Below are 19,194 nucleotides of genomic sequence, written 5' to 3' on the forward strand. Positions count from 1 at the left end.
AAACTCGTTCTGCAGGCAAGCACAGGAAGCCCCTCTTCCCCACTGATGTCTCTATTCTATTATTCATCAGGTCCTCTGGCCTCTGCAAGATGAGGGAGCCACAGAATTACAGGACGGTGGGGAATTTTCTGTTTATTTGTTTCACTACACTTATACTCCTAGGCGTGGGGTGCAAAGGTAGTTCTAGCACAGTTCTAGTGGCATTTTCCATCATCAGATGCCTTATATGCTGGAGGGACTGAGACTTGGATGGTTGTTTATAACAGCTGAACTATAAGACAAAGATGTGATTGTGCAAATACAAAAGACACTTGTCAGGACGATAATATCAATTGGCAGCAATGCTGTCCAACACAGATTTGTGGCTTTTAAAATCTCCCATTTAGTTATAAATGTGTATCAGAAATGTCCTTAAACATGACTTTCTGGTATAAAAATGCAGTCATCTAATATATTTACCTTTTGATTACACCACAGAAAAATTGCTTTTACTTGTGTGACAGCAACAAATAGAAGTTTGAAGAGCAAAGCAAGCATCAGTGGGCCCTTCTACATATGCACCCCAAAGAATTGAGACAGCGACTTGATCAGATATTTGCACACCAATGTTCACAGCAACATTATTCACGATTGCCAAGATTTGAAAGCAACCCAAGTGTCCATCAGCTGATGAATAAATGTGGTACATACATGCACTGGAATATTATTCAGCCATAAAAAGGAATGAAGTTTTGCACATACTACAGCACGGATGACCCTTCAGCATATCATGTTGAGTGAAATAAGCCAGACACAAAAGGACAAATACTGTGTGATTCCACTTATGTGAAATATCTAAGATAAACAAATTCATAGCGACAGAGAGTAGATTAGAGGCTACAAGGGGCCAGGGAAGAAAGGGGAAGTATTTCTTAATAGGTACAGAGTTTCTGCTTGCGGTGACGAAAAAGATTTTGTAATGGAAGGTGCGACACTTAAAATGGTAATGTAGGAAATGTTGTGTTTTATATATACACACCTACCCCAATCAAAATTTAAAAGAAGAGTAAATGGGCCACTGTGCTCTTTATAAACTGATCCCTTGACTTCAAAAATGTGTATAAAGATGCTACACAAATTTCACAGATTCTTAAAGGATTAAAAAATCAAAGAAATTTTCTTTCCCAACATCATTTAATGAGAACATTAAATATTAGAGTCAATTTGAGTACCGGTGTTCAACTTATGACAAACTTGGTACTTCATGTTCTTTTGCACGTTATTAGAGATGCAGAAGTTATTTTTCTGAAGAAATAGTCTGGCAATGTTGAGAAAGCAGAACAAAGTTGGAGGATGTTACTATCTGACTTTAAGATTTACTGTAAAATTAGAGCAGTCAAAATAGTGTAGTACTCGCATGAGGATACACTCACAGACCAATGGAACAAAGCAGGGACATGGGTGAAGAAGCCATCTTGGATGGCCAGTCCAGTCGAGCATTCTGATGGCTTCAGACCCAGCAGCCAATTGACTATGAATGCCCCCGAGACCCCCAAGCAAGCACCACCCAGCTGAGCCCATGGATCTTCTTTAAAGAGTAGCCCCTTTATCTTCTCTATCTGTGGAAACCGTATCAAGTCAGCCAGGTAGAAGCTGTGGAGCCTTGCCAACTCTACGTCTCATGCTATACTCTATCAATGATCTCCTCCCAGGGTTAGGTAAAGATCAGCTAGGGTTACAGATTTTCAGATCTAGCAGTTACTCTGGATTCTGTTACTTATTAGAGGCTACAGATATATGAGGTCATCTCTAAGTAACTTAAAGCTCTAAAATCTTTTCATAAAATATAAGGTTCAGTTTTGCCCTCCTTGCTCCGTGGTTACTCACAGCTGGTTAGACGCCATCACCGAGTGTCCATCAGGAGTGTCCAGTGATGAGCTGAGATCCGGGGGGAGGCAGACAGGCGAACAGACCACCATCCCACAGGTTTCAGAGAGCGTGAAGGGGTGAGGACAGGAGCCGAGGGAACACGCAGGAGAGGCAAGTGACCCTATCTGTCAGGGTCTGGAGATTTCTTAGAGGCAGTGGAAATTAAGGCAAACCTAAAGGGCCGTAGGATTGAAGGCAATGCACATCTGTCTCTGGTGTGAAGGTGTGCACTCGGTGCCTGCCTGGATGTCGAGAGCAAGGGAACGGCAGAAAAGAACACACATGTGCATCCCAGAAGCCAGGAGCGCACAGACTCTCCAGGGTTCTAGAAGTTGGGATGCCTGGATTCCATTTCCATTCACATGGGACAAATCACCCACCTTCCAAGTGTCTTAAATGTCACATCTCTAAGCAGTGCTCCTCTCAGGGAGGAGACTACAAACCTGAAAAGGATTTTTTAAACATCAGCTGGTTCATCCTGGTCTGGGGCATCCTACTGGAGAGTTAATTAACTATCCAATTCTTAAAGGGCTCTAGCAAATTCAAACACACAACTTTCCAAGACTGTCTAAAAGCCTGTCTCAAAGCCAGCCACACTGTCGCTGAACACCTCCCACCCACCCCGATGCCGGACAGGACCCTCCCGTGCACCTCACCTGCCATTTTAATGTTGTAACTGTTTCTCCACAAATGCCTTCACACCCAGTCACCACCTTGTTTCTTATTCAAACCCTACTTAAATTGGGCTCTAGAACTAGATACAGTATGCATGAAACATGGACCCTGTGCCTCCGTACCTACTTCCCATCCACCCCGTCATTCAAAAGTACCGCGAGGACCCCAAGCAGTCCCATTATGGGACTGTATGCGAAGAACATTTTCCTGCATTCCCCAGAGTTGTATTAATTGTTAACAATCTGCAGGGCTGATTCAGTGGGAAGGCCATTTAAAAGGGTGAGAGCTGAATCCTGTCAGAGGAAGCCATGTCCCCAAACCTCCCACCTGAAGGACTGACCAGAACGTGGGTTCCCTGAAGCTGAGACTCCCTCTAGAAATGCTGCAGCCTGGCAAATCATCTAAAGTTTAAACTCCAAGGCCTGAGACCTAGCTTTTTTACAGCATTAGACAGTCTCCTTGAACTCAGGAGCTTCATCCCCCATTTTGCCCATTGCTTCCTCCTCCTTCCTCCTCCTTCCATTTCTGACATTTCATAATTATCAATTATGCTATGGCTATTAGCAGATGTGGAAAAGGGTTTTAAGGGGAATATATTCTAAAACTGCTGAATCCACAATACCTAAAAGAGTGCCTGGCAAGTAATAAGAGCTTCATTAATATTTGTTGGACAAATCAACTAAATTTATCAAAACAAGACGCCTGTCACCATAAATAACAACGCAAGCTTGAATTCAGGTATCAAGTTAGCAAATATCACATTTCCATTCTTAAGATATAGTATGCAGGTGTAAATAACACCGTCAATCTTGTGGTAGTGGTGTTTTGGGGGGGGAGGTTTATCTATATTTTATTTTCTTATTATACGCCAATTCCCTTCAACATACAAGCTGAGTTGAAATACAATTAGTTATACCCGATTCTTTCATATAACTAGAGTCCGCACTTCATTCAGATTGCCTTAGTTTTTCCCTGATGTCCTTCTCATGTCCCCAAGTCCCACCCAGGATGTCACAGCACGTTTAGCCATCCTGTCTCCTTAGGATCCCCTTGGCTGTGATGGATCCTCAGACCTTCCTTGTCTTAGATGACCTTGACCACTCGAGGAGAACTGGTCATGTATTCTGTAGGGCGTCCCTCAGTTGGGATTTGTCTGACGTTTTCCTCACGGTTAGCCTGGAGTTATGGGTTTGTATGTGGTGAGGTGCCCTTCTCATCCCAGCATCTCAAGGACATGTGCTGTTTCTCCATCAGCCTCTGAAGACCATCACACTCACGGGCAGTCCCTAAGAAAGTGTGACTGCCCAGACATCCGTTTCTCACCTTGGATTTCCCACAGCTACATCCTTGGGAAATCGTACTTGGTTTGATTCAGATTTTAGGCAAAGACCACAATGCTTTCCCTGTGAAGCAGAATTCTTTAAACTAATGTCTACAATTTTATATTTTCATGAAAGGCTGCCAGACCCTTTATTGCTTTCCATTCAGAGCTCTCCATGAGGATGTGTCTGGTCCATGCTTCAAGGCACTCAGAGAAGGTTGCACCACATTCTGGAATCTGGATGGCTGTTAAATCAGTGGCTTTCTCTCACAACCCATGCCCCAGAAGTCCCATACTTCCCCTAAGAGTTCATCACACTAACCTTGTGAAAACGGACTTAACTGCCCCAAGCCTTTCTCAATCCCTCTGGAAGCAACATTTATTTTCAGTTTCAAAACATGTTAATCAGGAGTTCAGTAAACTTCTGCGCCAGGCCTGTCTTAGTGCACAGTGACACTGGCAGAGAAAACCTTTGTTAGATCGCTCACTTTCCACCTCATTAAGGTGTGGGGTTCTGGTGGGATTATCCACCCAGGGGAATACTCAGTGGGCCCGTTTGCTTGTTGGTTTTTCAATCTGCCTTGAGTTTTGTTCAAACTGAACAGCCCTTGCATTCAGATGGCTCAAATCTAAAGCAGAGCTGGCTCGATCAAGGACACTCAGGAACGGAAGCCACGGAGAGAACACACCTCTTGGCGGACCGTGGGCTGCCTCCTGGGCTCCTGGCTCCACTCTCCCGGACCTGGGAGGGTCTTGGGTCCATCTTGGTGTGGCAACTCCAGGGAGCAGGAAATTCAGCAGGGCTTGCTCTCCAAAGTGCACTCCAGGCCGGGAACCCTGGCAAAGCCAGGAAACCATCAGAGCTCTGAGAACGCATTGGGCTCCGACCATTTCTAGGACACTGTGATCCGGAAGGGCAGTTGCAAGTGACCGGGAACCTTGCCCCCGGCTGCGGAGGGGTTGGGACGACCTGGCACGGGGAAAGAAGAGGCTAGTTTCTCCTGGAGAAACCCTATAAAACTGAGCTAGGCCTCTCCAGCCGCTGGGGAAAAAACCGTGGCGGCGACAAAGCTCCCATTCCACCCGGCGCACCGGGTTACGCCGGGCCGGGTATGGAGATAACTGACGGCAAAGATGCGGCCGCCGCGGAGACTTTTCGGAGACGCTGTTCTCACCAACAACGCGCATCCGTTCCTGGGCCGGAGGCTGCACGCGGGTGCCTCGGGGCGCCCGGGGAGGTGGCCCTGTGCCCGCTGCGCCCCCGCGGGGCCCGGGGCTCCCGGCCCGGGGCTGACACGGCCCGCGCGCGCCAGGCCCTCGGCTCGGCAGCCGTTTTCACTGTAACTTAGTGAACTTGCCTCCCAAACGATTCTGGGTCATCCTGCAAAAGCGCGGCCTCGCGGTAAGCAAATCTCAAAGTCAGCGGTCATCGCGGATGCGGACGATCAACGGCCGCCACCTGCCGGGCACCACGCCCGCAAGAGACCCCGCATCCCACAGAGGCCCCGAGTCCGCGAGCCGGCGGGGGCGCGCCCGGGGCCGCAGCGCCCTGTCCCCGACGCCCCCTCCGACGACCCCCGCGGCCGGGCCGCTGCCTCCACCCCTCCACTCGGCCGGGCCTACCTCGCCGTTTGGCCCGCACAATGCCCTTCTTCTGCAGCACGAACGTGGACCCGTTCACCAGGCTGGACACCACGGCCACGCCCAGGCCGAGCGACACGGCGGCGGGGCTCGGGCTGCGCGCCCCCTCCCCGGCCGCCGCCGCCACCGCTGCCGCCGCAGTCCCCATGCCGCCCGCGCCCTGCGCACCGCCGCGCCTGCGCCTGCGCGCGCCCCGGGCCGGGAGGAAGCCGGGCGGGAGGGGACACCCGGGCTCCCCGGACCGGGAGGGCACCGCGCTCGCCGCGGCCAGGGGATCCGCGCGGCCGGGGGTCCCGGGACCGTGGCGCAATGGCGGGGTGGGCTCTGGGGCGTTCCGGGGCTACGCGGAGCCCGAGAGAGGAAAGGGAGGGGGCTAGGGTCTCCAACCCGCCGAGTTGCGGGGGGCGCGGGGCGCGCACAGAGGCTCCGCGGGGCTGGGGCTCCTGAGGGCTCCGGGAGACAGGACCTGGGACTAAAAGGAGTTCGGTGGTGGGGGTCCCCAGAGCAAGGCTAGGTCCGCAGTCCCGGAATTAACGACCACTGGTCCCACAGGAAGCCTTTCAGTCAATAGTTTCAGATTTTTTTTTTTAAGAGATGTGAGTTTATAGAAAAATTATGCATAAAATACAGAATTCCCATATGCCACCCATTATTAACACCTTGCATTGTTGCAGAACATTTGTTACAATTGATGAAAGCGCATCTTTTAATTGTATTGTTAACTATAGTCCACAGTTTAACTTAGGTTTCACTGTTGTGAAGTTCCATGAATTTTTAAAAAAAAAAGGTTTTATTGTAGTAAAGTAGATACAACGTAACATTTCCCATGTTCAGCATAATCAAATATAGAATTGGGTGCTGTTCATTATGTCACAATGTTGTGCTACCATCATCACTATCCGTTACCAAAACTTCAATCTTCCCGAATACAAACTCTAAATTTTAAGCCTTAACTCCTTATTCCCTAACCACAACTATTCCACTAGTAACCTATATTCTAGATTCTGGCATTCTGATTATTTCATATCAGTGACATCATACAATATTTGTCCTTTTCTGTCTGGCTTATTTTACTCAACGTGATGTCCTAAAGATTCATCCGTGTTGTCTCACATATTAGAACGTAATTTCTTTTTACCACTGAATAATATTCCATCATGTGTATATAACACATTTTGTTTATCCACTCATTGGTTCATGAACACTTTGGTTGCTTCCGTCTTTTGGCAATTGCCCCTATGAACATTGGTGTGCAGATATCTTTTCAAGTCCCCACTTTCTATTCTTTTGGGCTGTATACCTAGAAGTGGGAATGCCAGGTCATATGGTAATTCTATATATAATTTTCTGAGGAACTGCCAGCCTGTCTTCCACAGCAACTGCACCATATTAAATTCTCACAAGCAATGAAAGAGAGTTCCTATTTCTCTGCATCGTCTCCAACACTTGTTATTTTCTGTTGTTTTAATAGTAGCCATTCTAGTGGGTGTGAAATGGCATCTCATGGCGATTTTCATTTGCATTTCCCTAATACCTGATAATGTTAAGCATACAGGCCATTTTTATATCTTCTTTGGAGTAATGTCTGTTGAAGTCTTTTGCCCATTTTTAATCCAATTTTATTGATATCTAGTCACATACTGTACCGTCCATACACAGTGTTTATTCAAAGGCTATTAGTATAATCACAGAGTTGTGCATTCATCACTACAATTAATTTTAGAACATTTTCATTACTCCAAAAAGAAAAATTCTATACCCCTTAGCAGTCATCTCAATCCCTCTATCCTTCCCCAGCCCTAATAACATCTTTATAAATTTATTTATATATACATTTTATACAAATGGAATCTTACCATATGTAGTACCTTGCATCTGGATCTTTAAGTTAGCATAATAGTTTTTTATTATTAACTTTTTAAAACTAGAGAAGTTGTAGATTCACATAAAAGTCATGTAAAAAGAAAAACCACAACGTTCCCATATATAACCCTACTGTGACATTTTGCATTGGTGTGATTCTTTTGTTGCAATTGATGAAAGAATATTAAAATGTTACTGTTAAATATAGTCCATAATTTGTATTAGGTGTATGTATTAGTTAGGGTTCTCTAGGGAAACAGAATCAATGAGAGATATCTATAAATATAAGATTTATAAAAGTGTCTCACGCAACTGTGGGTACGCACGAGTCCAAATTCTGTAGGGCAGGCAGCAAACTGGCAACTCCAATGAAGATGTTTGATGAACTCCTCAGGAAATGAACTGGCAACTTCAACGAACTCCTCAGGAAACACTTCACTAGTCAGCCGAAGAAGTGAAGATTGTCTATCTGTCTCTCCAGCCCTATGTCATAATATTGTCCACAGGGATCTTGATCATTTTTCCCTCCCACAAGACACCACACTGGTCAATTATATTGATGATATCATGTTGCTTGGACCTAGTAAGCAAGAAGTAGCAACTACTCTAGATTAGTTGGTAAGGCATTTGTGTGACAGAAGATGGGAAATAAATCCAAGAAAAACACAGGGTCTTCCAACTCAGTGAAATTTCTAGGTGTCCAGTGGTGTGGGGAATGTCATGATATCCCTTCTAAGATGAAGGATAAGCTGCTGCATCTGGCCACTCCTACAAGCAAAAAGTAGGCACAACACTTAGTTGGCTTCTTTGGATTTTGGAGACAATATATTCCTCATTTGGGTATGCTACTCCGACCCATTTACCAAGTGACCAAAAAAGCTTCTAGTTCTGAGTGAGGGTGGGAACAAGATGAGTCTCTGTGACAGGTCCAGGCTGCTGTGAAAGCTGCTTGGCCACTTGGCCCATATGATCCAGCTGATTCAATGGTGCTGGAAATGTCAGCAGCAAATAGAGATGATGTTTGGATCCAATGTAGGCTTTTAGGTTTTTGGTGTAGAGCCTTACCATCCTCTGCAGATAACTGCTCTCCATTTGAGAAACAGCTTTTGGCCTGCTATTAGGCATTAGTACAGACAGAATGCTTAACCATGGGCCACCAAGTTACCATGGGACCTGAGTTACCTATCATGAGCTGGGTGTTGTCCAACCCACCAAGCCATAAAGTTGGGCATGCACAGCAGCACTCCATCATAAAATGGAAATGGCATACATGAAATAGGGCTCAAGCTGGTCCTGATGGCACAAGTTAGTTACATGAGGAAGTGGCCCAAATGAAAATGGCCCCCACTCCTTCTACCTTACCTTCTCTTTCCCAGTCCATAGCTATGGCCTTGTGGGGAGTTCCTTACAATCAGTTGACATGAAGAGAAGGCTTGGGCCTGGTATACAGATGGTTCTGCATTATATACAGGCATCAGCTGAAAGTGAGAGCTGCAGCACTGCAGCCCCTTTCTGGGATGTCCCTGAAGGACAGTGGTGAGGGGAAATCCTCCAGTGGCTGTAACTTCAAGCAGTGCACCTGGTTGTTCATTTTGCTGGAAGGATAAATGGCCAGAGGTGCATTTGTAATACTGATTCATGGGCTATTGCTAATGGTTTGGCTGGATGGTCAGGAACTTGGAAGAAACATGACTGGAAAATTGGTGACCAAGAATTCTGGGGAAGAGGTATGTGGATAGACCTTTCTGGGTAGGCAAAAAAAAAAAAAAAAAAAAAAAAAGTGAAGATATTTAAGATATTTGTGTCCCATGTCAATGCTTACCAGAGGATGACTTCCTTAGAGAAAGCTTTTAATAGTCAAGTGGATATGACGGCCCATTCTGTGGACCAGTCAGCCTCTTTCCCAGCCACTCCTGTCATTGCCCAATGGGCTCATGAACAAAGTGGTCATGGTGGTAGGGATGGAGGTTATGCATGGGCTCAGCAACATGGACTTTCACTCACCAAGGCTAACCTGGCTACAGCCACTGCTGAGTGCCCAATCTGCCAGCAGCAGAGACCCACACTCAGTTCCTGATATGGCACCATTCACCGAGGTGATCAGCCTGCTACCTGGTGGCAGGTTGATTACACTGGACCACTTCCATCATGGAAGGGGCAGCGATTTGTTCTTACTGGAATAGACACATACTCTGGATATGGGTTTGCCTTCCCTGCACACAATGCTTCTGCCAAAACTGCCATCCATGGATTTACAGAATGCCTTATCCACCATCATGATATTCGACATGGCATTGCTTCTGACCAAGGAAATCACTTTACAGCAAATGAACTGTGGCATGAACACATGCTCATGGAATTCTCTGTCTTACCATGTTTTCCATCATCCAGAGGCAGCTGGGTTGATAGAATGGTGGAATGGCCTGTTGAAGACTCAACTATGGTGCCAACTAGGTGGTAACACCTTGCAGGGCTGGGGCAGTGTTCTCCAGGAGGCTGTGTATGCTCTGAGTCAGTGTCCATGCTATGAGGCTGTTTATCCCATAGCAAGGATTCACAGGTCCAGGAATCAAGGGATGGAAATGGGAGTGGCACCACTCACTATCACTCCTAGTCATCCACTAAGAAATTTTTGCTTCCTGTCCCTGCAAGCTTAAGCTCTGCTGGTCTACATGTCTTAGTTCCAAAAGGAGGAGTGCTTCCTTATAGGAGACACAATGATAATCCCATTGAACTGGAAGTTAGAACTGCCACCTGGCCACTTTGGACTTCTCATGTCTCTGAATCAAGAGGCAAGGAAGGGGATTACTCTATTGACTGGGGTGATTGAACCTTATTATCCAGGGGATATAGCACTGCAACTACACAATGGAGGTAAAGAAGAGTTTTCCTGGAATACAGGAGATCCCCTATGGCATCGCTTAGTATTACCATGCCCTGTGATTAAAGTCACCACATTTGCTGTGAAGTGGGTTCCTTGGACAGAAGCAATGCTGTTTGGAATACCATGAAGGTGGATAAGGCATTCTGTAAGTCTATGGATAGTAGTTTTCACAGAAGCATTTCATGCAGGGAAGGCAAACCCATATCCAGAGTATGTGTCTGTTGAAGTAAGAACAATTCGCTGCCTCTTCCATGATGGAAGTGGTCCAGTGTAATCAACCTGCCACCAGGTAGCAGGCTGATCACCTCGGCGAATGGTGCCGTATCAGGGACTGAGTGTAGGTCTCTGCTGCCGGCAGATTGGGCACTCAGCATTGGCTGTGGCCAGGTCAGCCTTGGTGAGTGGAAGTCCATGTTGCTGAGCCCATGCATAACCTCCATCCCTACCACCATGTCCACTTTGTTCATGAGTCCATTTGGCAATGACAGGAGTGGCTGGGGAACGAAGCTCATTGGTATCCACCAAACAGGTTCTTTTATCCACTTGGTTATTAAAATCTTCTTCTGCTGAAGTCACCTTCTGGTGAGAATTAACATGAGACACAAATATCTTCATATTTTTTGCCCACTCAGAAAAGTCTATCCACATACCCCTTCCCCGGACTTCTTTGTCACCAATTTTCTAATCATGTTCCTTCCAAGTCCCTGGCCATCCAACCAAACCATAACAACAGCCCATGAATCAGTATACAAATGCACCTCTGTTCAGTTCTCCTTCAAGCAAAGTGAACAACCAGGTGCACTGCTCATAGTTCTGCCCACTAGAAGGATTTCCCCTCACCACTGTCCTTCAGGGACATCCCAGAAAGGGCTGCAGTGCTGCAGCTGTCCACTTTGGGGTGGTGCCTGCATATTGTGCAGACCCATCTGTAAACCAGGCCCAAGTTTTCTCTTCCTCGGTCAACTAACTATAAGGGACTCCCCAAGATGCCACAGCTGTGGGTGGGGAATGAGAAGGTAAGGTGGAAGGACTGGGGGCCATGGGCATTGGGGCCACTTCCTCATGTAACTTACTTGTGCCTTCAGGACCCACTTGACCTCTATCTCAGATATACCGTTTCCAATTTATGATGGAGTGCTCCTGTGCATGCCCAACTTTATGGCTTGGTGGGTTGGACAACACCCAGCTCATGATAGGTAACTCAGGTCTCATGGTAACTTTAGTGGCCCATGGTTAAGTGTTCTCTCTCTACTAAGGCCTGGTAGCAGGCCAAAAGCTGTTTCTCAAATGGAGAGTAGTTATCTGCAGAGGATGGTAAAGATTTACTCCAAAATCCTAAGGGCCTGCTTTGTGATTCTCCTATAGGAGCCTGCCAAAGGCTCCAAACAGCACCATTGGATCAGCTGAATAATACGGTCGAAGCAGCGGAGTAGCTTACACAGCAGCCTGGACCTGTCGGAGAGCCTCATCTTGTTCTGGTCCCCACACAAAACTAGAAGATTTTCTGGTCACTCAGTAAATGGGCTGGAATGGTGCACTGAAATGAGGAATATATTGTCTCCAAAATCCAAAGAGGTCAACTCATTGTGCCTCTATTATGGTCCTAGGAGAGACCAGATGCAACAGCTTATCCTTCACCTTAGAAGGGATATCTTGACATGCCCCACACCAGTGGACACCTAGAAATTTCACTGAGGTGGAAGGCCTCTGTATTTTTGTAGGACTTATCTCCCATCCTCTGCCATGCAAATACCTTACCAACAAATCTAGAGTAGTTGCTACTTCCTGCTCACCAGGTCCAATCAGCATGATATCATCAATATAGTGGACCAATGTGATGTCTTGTGGGTGGGAGAAATAATGAAGTTCCCTGCAGTCAATATTATGACATAGGGCTGGAGAGTTCATATAACCCTGAGGTAGCACAGTGAATGTAAACTGCTGGCCTTGCCAGCTGAATGCAGACTTTTTCTGGTGGTCCTTACTAACAGCTATTGAGAAAAAGAATTTTCCAGATCAATAGCTGCATACCAGGTACCAGAGGATGTTTTGCCTTGCTCAAGCAATAATACCACATCTGGAACAGTAGCTGCAATTGAAGTCACCACCTGGTTAAGCTTACAATAATTCACTATCATCCTCCAAGACCCATCTGTTTTCTGCACAGGCCAAATGGGACAGTTGAATGGGGATATGGTGGGAATCACCACCCCTTCATCCTTCAAGTCCTCAAGAGTGGCATTCATCTCTGCAATCTCTCCAGGAATATAGTATTGCTTCTGGTTTATTATTTTGCCAACCAGGGGGAATTTCTAGTGGCTTCCACTTGGCCTTTCCCACCATAATAGCCCTCACTCCATGAGTCAGGGAACCATCATGGGCATTCTGCCAGTTGCTGAGTATGTCTATTCCAATTATGCATGCTGGCACTGGGGAAATAACCACAGAATGGGTCCAGGGGCATGCTAGGCCCACTGTGAGATGGACCTGAACTAAAACTCCATCGATCACCTGACCTCCATAAGCTCCAACTCTGACTGGTGTACCAGAGTGATGTTTTGGGTCTCCTGGAATTAATGTCACTTCTGAACCAGTGTCTAATAATCCCTGAAATATCTGGTCATTTCCTTTTCCCAGTTCACTGTTACCCTCATAATAGGTGTGTCCTCTGGACATTCCAGAGGTGTGTGAGCAGGTCTTCCATGAGAAATTCACTCTAACATTCCAATCTCTCTAAGCCTTTGAATTCTCTTCTCTACATTATACCAGAGCAGTTCTGGCATTTCAGCCTCAGGTAATGTTGGCCACCTTTTTATCCATGTTTCAGCCAACCACCTAAACAAACTGCTAACACCTTTTCTAACCCCTTGAGCTGCAACCTTGAATGAAGAATCTCTGCTTAGTGGGCCCATATCAGTAAATTCAGCCTGATCCCACTTCATATTCCTCCCACCAGTATCCCACACCTTTAATATCAATTCCCACACATATTCTCCTTGTTTCTGTCTGTATAAGTTGGAAAACTCATACAGTTCTTTTGGAGTATAGTATACTTCCTCATGGGTCAGAATTTGCACCTCACCCTTTGGGGCCTATTGGGACTTTAGTCTATTTATAGGTCTTGAAGCAAAGACTGGTGGTGGGGGTGGGTCATGAAAAGAGTTAGAAGTATCCCTCAAACCATTTACCTCAGGACATTCTGTTGCAGTTTCATCTCATAAAACAGGATCAATGTCTCCAGACAGGGGAGTGAGGGCTGCTTCTTCAGAGGAGGTGATGACAGGTTTAGCAGGCACTGAATGGTTAATATCTTTAAGTGAAGATTGGATGGCAGGCTCCTCAGGGCAGACAGGAGGTCAGGAAGCTGTTTCCTCCAAGCAGGCTGGAGGTTGGGTAGCTGTCTCCTCAGAGCAGACTGGAGGTGGGGGTGCTGTTTCCTCAGAACAGACTTACCATAGGTATATCTAACAATGACTCAGCAGAATCCAGGGTTCCAGTGTCCTCACTGCCATTATTATCAATCTATATGTCCACATCTGAAGTTTCAGTTCTTTTCCAATCAATGACTTGACTTTAACAGTAGACACCCTGTGAGGTTGAGATTTTAGTTTACATTGTAAATCTGCTACTTGCACAATGAGACTCTGGGTCTGGTTTTCAGAAATCTCAAGTCTGTGGCCACAGGAAATAAGATTTTCTTTCAGGGCACACATAGAAACCTTTACATCTGTCATACCACACTTAAGTTTCAAATTTGAAGCCTTTTGCTCATCCCTGTCTCTTATAATTCTATCCAGCATATCTAAGAGCAGCCAGCCAACATCATTATACCTCTTAACTCTGCAAAACTCTGTGAAGGTGTGTCAAAAACATGGTCACCCAGAGCCTTGCTTCATACAAGAGGATGATTAGGAGAATCAAATGGTGCTATTTTGCATGTCTCCATTGCCAACTCATGCCATGGACTGTCAGTGCCATCTTGATTATTGAAAGTGGAGTCATTAGTGCCTTTGAATCTAATTAGAGTAAAAAACATATTGTAAAGGCCCATTTTTAGATTCCATTTCTCAAGAACCACTCCCAATACCAAGTTTTATTAGTTAGGGTTCTCAGGGAAATGGAATCAACAAGAGATATCTACAAATGTAAGATTTATAGAAGTGTCTCATGCAACTGTGTGTATGCATGAGTCCAGATTCTGTAGGGCAGGCAGCAAACTGGCAAGTCCAATGAAGATGTTTGATGAACTCAGGCAGTGAACTTGCGACTTCAATATGCATGTCAATGAACTCCTCAGGAAACAAACTGGCAACTTTGATGTACTCGTCAGGAAATGCTTTGCTGGTTAGCTGAAGAAGAAGTGAAGTCCTCTGTCTTACTTAAAGGTCTTCAACTGATTGGATTAAACCCAGCTAATTGCATTCTCTCATTGTGGAAGACATGCCCTTCATTGCTGTCATCAGTCACAGCTGCAGCCAATTGACTGATGATTTAATAACCAGCCTTCTGGTTATTAAGCAGCCACAAACATCCTTGAAGTAATGGTTAGGCCAGTGCTTGCTTGACCAGACACCTAGGTACCATCACCTGGCCAGGTTGACACCTGAACCTAACCACTGCAGACTTCAAAAGGCTATTCCACAGTTCTCTCAATATGACTCCTTCAAGATGATAGGGAACATGGTAAGACCACAGAATTCCATGAGCATGTGCCCATTCCCACACTTCACTCACCATAAAGTTGGATTCTTGATGAAAGCAATGCTGTATGGCATACCTTGATGGCAGATAAGGCATTCTGTAAGTCCTCAGATGGTAGTTTGGGCAGAAACATTGCATGCAGGGAAGACAAAACCATATCTGGAGTATGTGTCCATTCCAGTTAGAACAAAATGTTGTCCCTTCCTTGATAGAAGTGATCCAATGTAATCACCCTGTTTTCAGGCAACTGGCTGATCATCTTAGGGAATGGTGCCATATGGGGACTGAATGTGGGTCTCTGCTGCTGGCAGATTGGACACTCAGCAGTGGCTGTTGCCATGTCAGCCTTGGTAAGTGAAGTCCATGCTGCTGTGCCCATGCATAACCTCCATCCCGACTACTATGTCCACTTTGTTTATGATCCCATTGGGCAATGGCAGGAATGGCTGGGGAAAGAAGCCAAGTGGTTTCTATAGAATGTGTCATGATTATTAAAATCCTCCACTGCTGAAATCACCCTCTAGTGACCAATCACATGGGGCATGAATACCTGAATGGTTTTTGCACATTCAGCAAAGCCTATCCACATACTTCTCTCTAGACATCTTTTTCAACAGTTTTCTAATGATGTTCTGTACATGTCCTTGATCATCCAGCCAAACCATTGTCACAGCCCAGGAATCAGTATACAAATGCACCTCCAGTCATTTTTCCTTCCAAGCAAAATGAACAATGAGGTGCACTACTGAAGTTCTATCCACTGGGAGGATTTCTCCTCACCACTGTCCTTCAGGGACATCCCAGAAAGGGGATGCAGTGCTGAAGTTTACCACTTTCAGGTTGTACCCATATATCATGCAGAATCATCTGTAAAGCAGGCCTAAGTTTTTCCTTCCTCAGTCAACTGACCATAAGGAACTCCCCAAGAGGCCAGAGCTGTGGACTGGGAAAGAGAAAGTAATTTTTCAGGAGTGGGGGCCATGGGCATTTGGTCCACTTCCTCATGTACCTTATGTGATTTCAGGGTCTGTTCAAGCCCTATCTCATATATGCCACTTCCATTTCATGATGCAGTGTTGAGGTGCATGCCAAAATTTATGGCTTAGTGGGTCAGACAACACAGAGTGGATAATAGACAACTCAGGTCTCATGGTAACTTGGTGGTCCATGGTTAAGTGTTCAGTCTCCACCAAATTCCAGTAGCAGGCCAAAAGCTCTTAGAAGAATAGTTACCTGAAGTGGAAAGCAGGGCTTTGCTCCAAAATCCTAATGGTCTGCACTGTGATTCTCCTACAGGGGCTAGCCAAAGTGTTCAGAAAGCATCTCTGTTTACACTGACATCCAGCACCACTGGCTCAACTGGATTATGGGGACCAAGTGGCAGAGCAGCTTGCACAGTAGTAGCCTGGACCTGTTGCAGAGCCTGTTCTTGTTCCAGTCCCCACTCAAAACCAGTAGCTTTTCAGGTTATCTGGTAAATGAGCTGGAGTAGCATACCCTGGTGAGGAATATGTTGTCTCCAAAATCCAAAAAGTCCAACTAGACATTGTGTCTATTTATTGGTTGTAGGAGGGGCCAGATGAAACAGCTTATGCTTCACCTTAGGAGGGATATCTTGATGTGCCCTATACCACTAGAAGCCTAGAAATTTAACTGATGTTGAAGGCCCTGGAATTTTTGTTGGATTTATCTCCCACCTTCAGATATGCAAATACCCTACAAATAAGACTAGAGTAGTTGCTATTTCTTGCTCGCTAGGTCCAATAAACATGGTATCATCAATATAATGGGCCAATGTGATGTACTGTGGGAAGGAGAGATGATCAAGGTCTCTGTGGTCAAGATTATGACATAGGCCTGGAGAGTTGATAATTCCTTAAGGAAGGACAGGAAAAATGTATTGCTGTCCTTGTCAGATGAAAGCAAACTATTTTTGTGGTCTTTACTAACAAATTGAGAAAAAATGCATTTGCCAGGTCAATAGTTGCATATAAGGTACTAGGGGAGGTGTTGATTTTCTCAAGCACTGATACAGCATCTGGAACAGCATTGCAATTGGAGTCACCACCTGGTTAAGTTTATGATAAACCACTGTCAACTCCAGGACCCTTCTGTTTTCTGCACAGGCCATATAGGAGACTTGAATGGGGATGTGGTGGGAATCACTACCCCTGTACAAGCCTTCGAGTCCTTGATGGTGGCACTAATTTCTTCAATGCCTCCCACAATCTGTCATTGCTTTTTTTTCAGTAAGTAGGTAGAATGTTTATTAAGAATGCATGTGAGAGGACATGTGGGCCCTCTCATAAGAAAAGAGAGGTGAGAGGAGAGAGGCCCCAACAATACGACATAAACTGCTTTTATAGATTTTTGCTCCTTTTGTAATTTTTATAAGCTATTTTACCACCCTCTCCTTCTCTCCCCTTTGTGGTTGCTTAATCATAGATGACTCAGTCCAGCAGGGTTTGTTTACTCCACTCTTCTCCCTCCTTTGTGATGTTGGGCATAGATGACTCACTCAGGTGGGGTCAATTTTCCCCATATACTGTTCATTGTTCTTCTCAGGGATACCTTTCTCCTTGTGGCCTGAGCACTTCTTGAAATTTGCCCTTTGCTCATCACCCAGCCACTAACATAACTCTAAGCCTGCTTCAACCTCCCCCTCAGAAAGTTCCAACTCCCCTTAATCTTAAGGGAATTTGGGCCAATGGTCCATCTTCTGTAGCTGCTTTAAATTGTCAGAGCATCATAGGCCCTACTTGTGGGAGCATAGAAGTCTCTGGTTATCCTATTGAGGGTAGTTGGTTGAGTGTGGGGAATGGGAGCATCACCTCTGATGAGGAGGAGTTTGTTGTGAAAGTCTTCTAATCTGGAACAAACAAACGGTGAGAAATTGTATACATGATCTGAACAGAAGCAGGAACAAGATGGAGCTCAGGTATTCTTTAGGGTTTTTAGGAACATTGTTGGTTGGGCTTGGCATACTGTGACAGTTTGCAATATTTTGGCTGAAATTTGCATAAGAATAACTTCTAGAATGACTTCTTGACTCCATTTGAGCCGCTGAAATTTTATTTCCTGTTTTTTTGTTCAACTAATCCTATGATACAAGGGCTGGGCTCATCTTTGGGAGTCATGTCTTAAGTTACTTGGGAGAATTACACCCCTGGAAGTCATGTCCTACATAGGGGTAAAGGTAGTGAGTTTATTTGCTGAGTTTGGCTTAGAGAGAGAGACTACATCTGAGCAACCAAATAAGTTCTCTTGAGGTTACACTTAGGCATTAATTATAAGTAGGCTTAGCTTTGCCATTACAGAAATAAGTTTTGTAAGGGCAAGCCTCAAGATCTAGGCTTTAGCTATTGCTTAAGAGAATAGCAAGAGTTCCCCAGGTGAGGAAATGTAATAGTTCTGTTTTCCTGTAGTCTTATAGGGGACTTGGTAAATATTTTCCTTTTTTGATTAAGATTTTATTCTTTTTCCAGGTTCCATGTCAAATAAAGCTGAATTAGGTTGTTTGAATTAACTGACTAGACAGGTTAAATTATTTATTGTGCTACAGAAATTTTAAATTTTGGAAACTTTAGAGCAAATTAGTATAACTGACTAGTAAATTTAGTTGGTTGTTTTTATGAACTGTACTTTTTAACATCATACAGGTCAGTATTAGGACATAATGTGGACAGTGAGAACATTGTCAAGTCTTTAGGAATTTTACACAATTTTGGAATATATGAATAACATTTCCTTATACAAATTTAGCTTAACAGAAAGATAGAAAATCTCATTCTTAAAGATAAGGGGACTATTTTGAAACCCTTGGGAAAGCACTGTCTAAATGAGCAGGGCAGGTATCTTATCTTTAAGTCCCTGCCATTCAAAAGCAAATAATAAGTATTGAGGGACAGGCTGAAGAGGGAGACAAAAATTCATCTTCAAGATCCAGGACTAAGAACCTGAATGCAGACAGGGTCTACTCAGTGGGCTGGCCCCAGAGTGCCTTCATCCCTTACAGATGGGTCTATTTGTTCAAGGATTTCCTTTGGAATGCCAAGAGGCTTTGCTCTAGTAGGGGCCTCAGGGCAAACAAGGGGTAAACAGTAGCCAGGTCTAGTGGTCTTAAGGCAGCCCCCAGGGAGTGAAGAAGATCCCTCCCTAGAAGGGGGTGGGGCATTCAGGGACAATGAAAAACTGATGGGAC

General features: G+C 45.2%; 1 protein-coding gene across 1 annotated transcript in view; it reads right to left on the reverse strand.

Moving 5' to 3' along the window:
- NIPA1 (NIPA magnesium transporter 1) overlaps positions 1-5,693 on the reverse strand; it is a 38,940-nt gene extending 33,247 nt beyond the window's left edge. Inside the window, exon 1 of the mRNA XM_037832805.1 lies at positions 5,528-5,693. Within this exon, the coding sequence (XP_037688733.1) occupies positions 5,528-5,693 (166 nt within the window). The remainder of the gene's footprint in view (positions 1-5,527) is intronic.
- Positions 5,694-19,194: the final 13,501 nt, after the last annotated feature.

Source organism: Choloepus didactylus, chromosome 4, assembly GCF_015220235.1.
Source record: "Choloepus didactylus isolate mChoDid1 chromosome 4, mChoDid1.pri, whole genome shotgun sequence".
NCBI lineage: Eukaryota > Metazoa > Chordata > Mammalia > Pilosa > Megalonychidae > Choloepus > Choloepus didactylus.